Source organism: Amorphotheca resinae (assembly GCF_003019875.1).
Source record: "Amorphotheca resinae ATCC 22711 unplaced genomic scaffold M430scaffold_3, whole genome shotgun sequence".
NCBI classification, from domain to species: Eukaryota; Fungi; Ascomycota; class Leotiomycetes; order Helotiales; family Amorphothecaceae; genus Amorphotheca; species Amorphotheca resinae.
In genome coordinates this window covers 2,470,947-2,478,821 of record NW_020194473.1, presented here as the reverse complement: position 1 = coordinate 2,478,821, position 7,875 = coordinate 2,470,947, and the positions used below count along the sequence as shown (strand labels likewise).

The following is a 7,875-nucleotide window of genomic DNA, read 5'->3' as shown; positions in this document are numbered from 1 at the left end:
CCCTAACCCTAACCCTAACCCTAACCCTAACCCTAACCCTAACCCTAACCCTAACCCTAACCCTAACCCTAACCCTAACCCTAACCCTAACCCTAACCCTAACCCTAACCCTAACCCTAAGAACCTTGGCGAAGACGAGGAACTCGTAGCCATTGTTCTTGGACGCCAGCTGTCTTACTTTGGGGATCTAGAAGCATTCAATGGGTTCCTCCAGTACCTCCATAATGGGAACCCAGAAAATCCTTGGATCGAGATATTCTACGCAGTAAGGACTAGTTTCAACGCCGAACACCCTCGGGAACCATTCTCTCTATGGCAGGACGAAATCATCGATGAGGATTTTAGAGACCTTATTGTGAAAATGGCGAACTTTAATCCGGAGCAGAGGATCACGGCACAGGAGGCATTAGAGCATAAATGGTTTATAAATGTCTAAAATAAATACATCTGTTGTCTATTGCCGGTCGATTAATCATATACCTTCCCCAAACGCACTGACCTGCCTCGAACACAAACACCCACGTTGAACAAAACCCCTTCGATTTCGACAGCCGGAGTATACGACGGAGCATCATCCAGCACTTTCCCGAGCGCCATAGATCGAAAGAAGGTGTGCACTGCCCCTTCTGCCTAATCACCCCTCCTTCAGGCTTCTCTAATGCTCATGCCAGTGGCATAATTCCTTGGTCTGCTGCTTCCAGGACAGGAGTTTAATTCAATACTATGAAGACAACCTAGCTGCTCCTGATGTGCTCGTGAAAGCCATTCAAAAAAGCAGCCGCCTGACGCTCCTGGCATCAGCACCTCGCAACGAGGCTGTTTCTACCCCTACAACCTCCCAAAATATTGCACAAGAATCCGAGACCGAGAATGGCCCTTGGAATGCAGACCAGGAGATGATTCGCGATCGGTGCTCACCTAGCACTTCATCCTCTCAGAGACCCCCACCTCCGGGGAGGAACCTCAGCCGTTGACCAAGGAGTTGGGAATGGAGACTGGTAATACCAGGCACACTATAAGGACAAGGAGATGCGAGGAATGTGCTTACGGCTATGCGAACCCACTACGACAATTTTTGGGATGCTATAGCTCCCCTGCTAAATCTAATTCGACGTTGTGCAACATCCCCCTCCGTCTCTGCCCAGGCTTCCCCGATATTAACTGGGTTTCCTTTCGCTGTTTCCACTTCTCCAAAATCCCCACTGGCTCCTCTTTGCGCCCTTTCCATACCCTCACCCTCTCTCCTTGGTCGCTTCTGCTCTAGCTCCGTCTCTGTCTGAGCCCGTATATGGACGGTGTCCTCGCTCGGCAGTGGCCTCTTCGAGATGACATCTCCCCTCAGTCTCTTGGCTTCTGGCTCCCCATCTGTATATCTCCGTATATCGACTGTGTCCTCGTGTGCGCGGGACCGATTCATTATCAGCGGATATACGAGATCCTACAGGTTAGATCCGTCATGCTCCGCGTGTTTGGGTCAACTCATTCCTAGTAAAATACCGTCAGGCGTAAGATACGAACAGAACCTAGTTACCTCTTGTAGAGACTCTGACAACCTAAGATCTTGTCGTTTGACACTAGTAAAGGAGACGACAGGAGACGACATGACAGAGAACATCTGATTTCAGGATGCCTTTGAGCTCCCTAAGCCCTGCCTCAGAGAACACAAACTTCACCCGACGAAAGAGAGTCGGCAGACACGCTTCCCTCAGCCGTTTGCTGGCGCAAAATAGAGGTTTCATCGCTAAGAGCGGGAGAAGTTCGACGGCGTTGTAGAGAATCTCTGGCGGGGGAGTATGGAGGTGAGATAATTCGGGGGCATCGACGGTTATTGACGAAGCTCTTGAGGGCCGGGGAATGAGTTTGTATAGCTGGATACGGTCCTACGGATGGGCATGCAAGACAGACGGGACTGAAGCATATATCTATGCCTTCCCTCTATTGCGCTATATATAACACTCCTTTTATGTATCTAGTTGGCTACCTATACAACCAGGACGTACGCTCTGCTAGAATAGTACCAGAGCATTCATTACCAGGCCTGGTCTTGGGGATCGCTGAGGCCCGCTATTGTCGCAACAAAAATGCATTGGCCCGCTGGCCAGTATCCCACTTGCCACCGCGCCGTTGGTCAGCAATCCGTCGTAGCTAATTAATTAAAACCTTCACATCTTATACGGCCACTGTACTGTATGCTGTATCATCCTGCATGGTCAAAACAGCCGACACCACGTCCTCATGAGGGCAGTTGATCGTAGGAAGGCACCCACCGATAGAGGTGATATCATTGGCATCGGAGGTTTTCCCCACGATGTGTAACGGATGGTTGACGGATCACCAATCAAACTGTTCACGTGGTTTTCGTCTTTGTACGAGTCTCTGCTTAGTCGGCCGGGCTCACCAACGTCTCCGTATAGGTGGCGAGCAGTGGCTCTGTCCAGACTGATCATCTACGTCGAAGAGTCAATATAGAGTGCGAAAATTCTACGGGACTGCTCTGTTCGGGGGCGACTACTCGCTACCTGGCGGAGTTGCGCCACACCACCGAATTCATCATTGGCAATTAGAGAAGTCACCTGAAAGAGGAGCAAAACTTTTGAATTTTCCTAGCCTAAGCTAGTCTGCAATACATAGCACGTAATCTTACAGCTATCCGGAACTCCAAAACGCCACTCAGTTCGCTTCCTGCTTATCGCTTTGTATGCCTACGCAACGAAAAGCTCTTCCCTCTTCACCTTTCCGCCCTTCTTGCCGTTCAAGTTCAGAGGGCTAACGGGGCGGATCGGGGGGATCTGCGGGGGGTGCTCTTTTCCATAAGCGGGCGGAGGTGTGCCGGCGTCCTCTGTGATATGGTGCGTCAGCTTGGGAATACGGGGATGGAGCACGCATAGGGAATAGAATACTCACCAGAGCAGTGACAGTAGAGCTCGCATTCTGGCGAGGCATTGGCTGTCCACACGGGGTTGGCACCGTTGCAGCGTGTGAAGTGTCGCGGGTCTTTGCAGGTTGATAGTCTGACCTGGGGACCGCATTCGAGGCCCCAGTGCTTGGATGTAGGGGGCGGAGTGCCGGCAGCGAGGGCGGGCACCAGGAGGGCGGCTCCGACAATGACTTGGTAGAGTTGCATGGTGAAGATGGCTAAAGAGGTTTGGAGAGTTTTGAAGATGTTTGAGATGTTCAGAGAATTGTTTGATGCCGCTGTTGGGCGATACACTGCTCAGATATATACCCAGAGCCATACGTAAAACCGGAGACTTTGAAGAGCTGGGAGTTGAAGGATGGCCATCATCTCCACGTCCTACTCTATTTTCAGTGCTTGAAAACTGTATATTTGGATTGTTCGAGCTTTCCCCGTGGCGTTGTCGTTCCTGAGGGAGCCGAACGTACCAAATTGAGGCTGAGGATTTAAGGCTGTGGGAGCCTCAATCCGAAACGGGCGCTAAGTAGCGCTGGCACAGCCTTACTCGAGGCTTGTCCCTGGATTTGTACGTACAACATTTCTCCCGGGATCCTGTTTCACAGCTCTAGGCAACACTTCTCCAGCTGTGCGGCTTTATAATGAGTTGATCCTCCTGATCTCAAATTGGGCTTGACCCTTCTATTACCCTCCCCCGCCTCATTACCTCGGCATCACCGTCAACACCACCATCAACACCACCATCAACACCACCATCAACACCACCATCAACACCACCATCAACACCACCATCAACACCACCATCAACACCAACAACATCAACATCACCATGGCCACCGACACCAATACCACCGTCCCTCAACCTCCATCAGGCACCGAGGAGCCCCCCCGCATCACCGACTTCTCCTTCACATCCACCGAGCCCCTCCCAGCCAACTACACCCGCGAGCTGGACCCCTCGGGCCGCCCGTTCTACCGCAACAAGGACGACAACTCGGTCTCCTGGTATCACCCGGCGGCTACGCCTCCAGCACAGGACCCGCAGTTGCCCAAGCACATCGAGCGCTGCGTCGACGTGCGCGGTCGCTCATACTACATCAACCACGAGACCAAGACGACCAGCTGGCTCAACCCGCTCAAGATCGACGAGTACCGCGCACGCGAGAACCCCTCTGTACTCGATCACACCGAGGATGGGCGCATGCTGTATTGGGTCAACTATAAGACAGACACCGTGACAGTGCCGCAGGACCTGGCCGAGCTGCGCGCCAAGCACCCGTGGATCCCAGAGAAGCGTGGAGACCCAATTGGCATGTAGAGGTACAGTGTTTTCATTTTCGAGGCGTCTTAGGAGCGCAGCGAAGGGATGGATTCAAGGCAGTGTGGAAGGCGTGACGCGGCCCAGAAATGCCAATGCCAATACACCACGTTCTAAGCATCAGATTGATTGCTAGTGACTACCTGCAGTATCCTATGTGCACGGCCTAACCCGCGCACATTGAAGTTGGCCTCTGCTCCCTCCGCTACGTTTATGATGCATTTCGTGCCAAAGGATCAACAGCATGCTTACACAGCCACAGCGTCAGCATGCGCCGCCGCCGCAATTCGCCATGCTCCGCAATGAACAGGGTTGGGAATCAGAGGCTCCATCAGACGCCGGAATCGACCTAACTGGATAATTTGAGCTTGTGCATGGTGTGCATACAGTATTAGCTCAACACGCTGTTGCTAACTCTTATCCTTTGTTAGAGTATTCTCCTCATGATATAACTTAAGTATTATTGTATTGGCCTGTGACAGCCTGCGCTAATATCAGTTTGTATAGCCTGCATAAGGGTTTTCTTAACCTTGTATAATAACTAAGTTCTTTTAATTAATAAAAATATCTACACGGCTATAACAATCTTTTATAAAGAACTACTTAGCTTGTTAGATGCGCTCTTAATTAATTGTAGTTTTAGTGCTTCTAAGTACAAGAGACATAATGATCACAGATAGTAGAGTAATTTTAATAGTTAAAGTAGTAGTTAGATTACAGTAAGGAAAGATAGAACATCTACCTAGGTATATAAGGTCGTCGTACTATATCCTCTACGTAACATCACGGCCCGTCGATGCGCAAGACACTCGAACTGCGGGCCTTATGTGCCTCAGTACCTAAGGCAAGAACTATTGTTGCAAATCCCGAACTATTTCCGCTGACCTAACTTATTTGACACCCCCCGAGCTAAGTCCAGCAGCTATTGGGAAACGCTCGAGTCAATCGTCGGATTTCGCTTATCGCTGGCCCTCCACGTCGTTTCCGACAGCCGACAATTACGGTGTAGATATTTCCGACTTGTCTATTTGCCTGGCCAACCAAGAGCTACCTAAGTAATCATGGCCTTAGCAAAACCCACTTGGCCGGTGAGAGTCAGTGTAGGTGAGAGTCTAGGCGATGGTCTAGATGGGTTGTGCTAAGATCACGACTCACGACTATCTCTCTACTTCCCTGCTTTCCTGCTTTCCTGCTTTCAGGACAATGACATCAAAATAATGACATCAAAGTACGGCCAGACCAGGTGCTCACGCTCGATTCAGTATAAAATGTCTCCACGATCGTTGAGTAGAGATCTCCCAGTTCTTTCCAAGAATCCGCCCAACTCAGATCAATACCAATCTTTGAATCCAAGATGTCTACCCAGCACCAGAAAGATGATGTGCCTACCTACACTCTCGCTGAGGGTCAGTCGTTACCATTCCGCAATCGTTATGTTGTCAGAATTCATGCCAGTGCTAACGAGGTTGCAGGTTGCCCGGTAGCCGATCCTACAACCGCTGTGCGTGTCGGCAACAGTCCGGTCAAGGGGTTGATCCTTCTTCAGGATACTCAACTCATCGAAACTTTGGCCCATTTCAGCAGGGAGCGCATTCCCGAGCGTACAGTCCACGCGTCTGCCGCAGGTGCATGGGGGGAATTTGAAGTCACTCACGATATCTCGCACCTCACATCTGCCAAGTTCCTCAACGGTATTGGGAAAAAGAGCAAGGTACTTGTGAGAGTCTCGACTGTAGGTCCAGAGAGAGGACATGCAGAGACTGTGAGGGATGTTCGAGGGTGGGCAATGAAGATCTTCACTGAGGAAGGCAACCAGGATTTTGTGTTCAACAGTATTGTATGCAACGGCCATCGGTTTTTGAAGTGAAAGTGTCGCTGATGAAATTAACAGCCTGTGTTCTTCGTCAGAGATCCGATCAAGTTTCCTTCCATGAATCGGTCTCATAAGCGCCATCCCGCGTCAAACCTTTCTGATTCTACCATGGTAAGTATCAAACCTACACCTCGAGATGAAGTCGATCCAAATTGCTGACCTGCTCGACTATAGTTTTGGGAGTTAGCTTCCTCTAATATTGTTCTCGACTGCTGTAGATAGGCTAACAGCGGTACAGTTTCCATAACAACAACCAAGAGGGCATTCATGCCCTTATGATGCTATTCAGTAACCGTGGAACTCCTGCATCCATTCGAAACATCCACGCATTCAGTGGCCACACTTACAAGCTTACAACTGACGTGCGTTGATATCTGCTTCTATGATCTCTAATTGCTCTAAAACTTACAATTACTAGGATGGCTTTGTTTACGTCAAAATCCATTTGAAATCAGATCAAGGCATCAAGAATCTTACCCAACAGGAAGCAGAGCGCCTCGCCGGACAAAACTCAGACTACCACACTGCCGATCTGTACAATGCCATTGCGTCCGGGAACTACCCGACCTGGACCATGTATCTCCAGGTCATGACACCAGAGCAAGCGGAGAATTATCGCTGGAATATTTTCGATATAACTCATATTTGGCCTCATTCCGATTTCCCACTTCAGCCAGTGGGAAAGTTGACTCTAAACCGAAATGTTCGTCAACCCTTAGTAGCTCGTGATTACTTATGATATCTAGATGTTTGGTCGCTCACTAACAGATAACAGCCAACCAACTATTTCGCAGATATAGAACAGGCTGCATTCTCTCCATCTACTATGGTTCCCGGCATTGCCCCAACCGCAGATCCCAGTGCGTATCCTTCAACCCTTATGTTAAAGTAGTCGAGTTGCTAATCAACTTTACAGTGTTACAAGCACGAATGTTTGCATACCCAGATGCCGCCCGCTACCGCTTGGGGGTGAATTATCAACAGCTCCCGTGCAATGCCCCTGTTAGCCAAGTCTACACGCCGTACCTACGCGACGGAGTTAGACACGACAACAACTTTGGTGGCGATCCAAACTACGTCGGTTCTAAGCTCAGGCCAATACATTTCAAGGGACGAGTTGGAGCGAACGGTTATTCGCCAGGCGGACATGAAGAATGGGTGGGACGGGTGTCCTCTTATTCCTCCGAGGTTACCGATGAGGACTTCATCCAATCGAGGGAGTTGTGGAAAATCATGGGCAAGACTAACCAGCAAAAAGACTTTGTGCACAACGTTTCCGTGCATCTCAAGAGTGCATTGCCTGAAGTGCAGGCGGGGACCATCAGTAAGTTGATTTTGCCTCTTATACACCCAAGTCTTTATAGTGTGGTGATGTTAACAAGTACTAGAAATGTTCGAAAGAGTAGATCCGGAACTTGGCGCATCGATCAAGAAGGCTTTGTCAAGCGGCTCAACCCTTAGTTAAAGGAAGCAGATACCTAGACTAGAAAAATCTAATTTTTTTATTATATTAAAGTATCAGTTGGCCTAGTGCAAAAAAAAGTAGGTAAGTATGGCATTGAACTATGAAACTGGGAATTAGGGTCAGCCCAACCGCCATGCTTCCGTGGACTTGGAGTAAATGCGACAACTTAAAACCCCTAAGCAAGACCGACGATTAATAGGCGCATAACTGTGATTGGAGGACAGAATAATCAGGTCCGTGAACTAGGTAGATGGCCGAGCCAATCGCTTCCCCCTATTTAGTGAGGTTAATCCGGGTTTGCCTTC

General features: G+C 49.6%; 5 protein-coding genes across 5 annotated transcripts; 3 read left to right on the top strand and 2 right to left on the bottom strand.

Moving 5' to 3' along the window:
• Nucleotides 1-118: 118 nt before the first annotated feature.
• On the top strand, nucleotides 119-436 carry M430DRAFT_96763 (hypothetical protein; the record flags this gene model as incomplete). The annotated part of the gene is made up of 1 exon (XM_024869987.1): nucleotides 119-436. A coding segment is annotated over one exon (318 nt), but the record flags the coding sequence as incomplete, so codon positions are not given.
• A 498-nt stretch (nucleotides 437-934) lies between these two features.
• M430DRAFT_26384 (hypothetical protein) lies at nucleotides 935-1,417 on the bottom strand (the record flags this gene model as incomplete). The annotated part of the gene is made up of 2 exons (XM_024865384.1): nucleotides 935-1,013; nucleotides 1,065-1,417. 2 exons carry the CDS (start codon nucleotides 1,415-1,417, stop codon nucleotides 935-937), a joined length of 432 nt encoding a protein of 143 aa, XP_024723538.1.
• Nucleotides 1,418-2,583: 1,166 nt separating this feature from the next.
• M430DRAFT_40653 (hypothetical protein) lies at nucleotides 2,584-3,370 on the bottom strand. The gene is made up of 2 exons (XM_024867416.1): nucleotides 2,905-3,370; nucleotides 2,584-2,839 (listed from the first exon to the last, which is right to left on the bottom strand). Exons 1-2 carry the CDS (start codon nucleotides 3,122-3,124, stop codon nucleotides 2,703-2,705), a joined length of 357 nt encoding a protein of 118 aa, XP_024723537.1. The 5' UTR covers nucleotides 3,125-3,370; the 3' UTR covers nucleotides 2,584-2,702.
• Nucleotides 3,371-3,743: 373 nt separating this feature from the next.
• M430DRAFT_26382 (hypothetical protein) lies at nucleotides 3,744-4,232 on the top strand (the record flags this gene model as incomplete). The annotated part of the gene is made up of 1 exon (XM_024865383.1): nucleotides 3,744-4,232. The coding sequence occupies one exon, from the start codon at nucleotides 3,744-3,746 to the stop codon at nucleotides 4,230-4,232; it is 489 nt and encodes a 162-aa protein (XP_024723536.1).
• Nucleotides 4,233-5,425: 1,193 nt separating this feature from the next.
• Nucleotides 5,426-7,594, top strand: M430DRAFT_40651 (hypothetical protein). Its single transcript, XM_024867415.1, has 9 exons — nucleotides 5,426-5,638; nucleotides 5,705-6,069; nucleotides 6,124-6,216; nucleotides 6,280-6,287; nucleotides 6,344-6,467; nucleotides 6,524-6,808; nucleotides 6,881-6,965; nucleotides 7,022-7,429; nucleotides 7,494-7,594. The coding sequence occupies exons 1-9, from the start codon at nucleotides 5,587-5,589 to the stop codon at nucleotides 7,568-7,570; spliced, it is 1,497 nt and encodes a 498-aa protein (XP_024723535.1). The 5' UTR covers nucleotides 5,426-5,586; the 3' UTR covers nucleotides 7,571-7,594.
• Nucleotides 7,595-7,875: the final 281 nt, after the last annotated feature.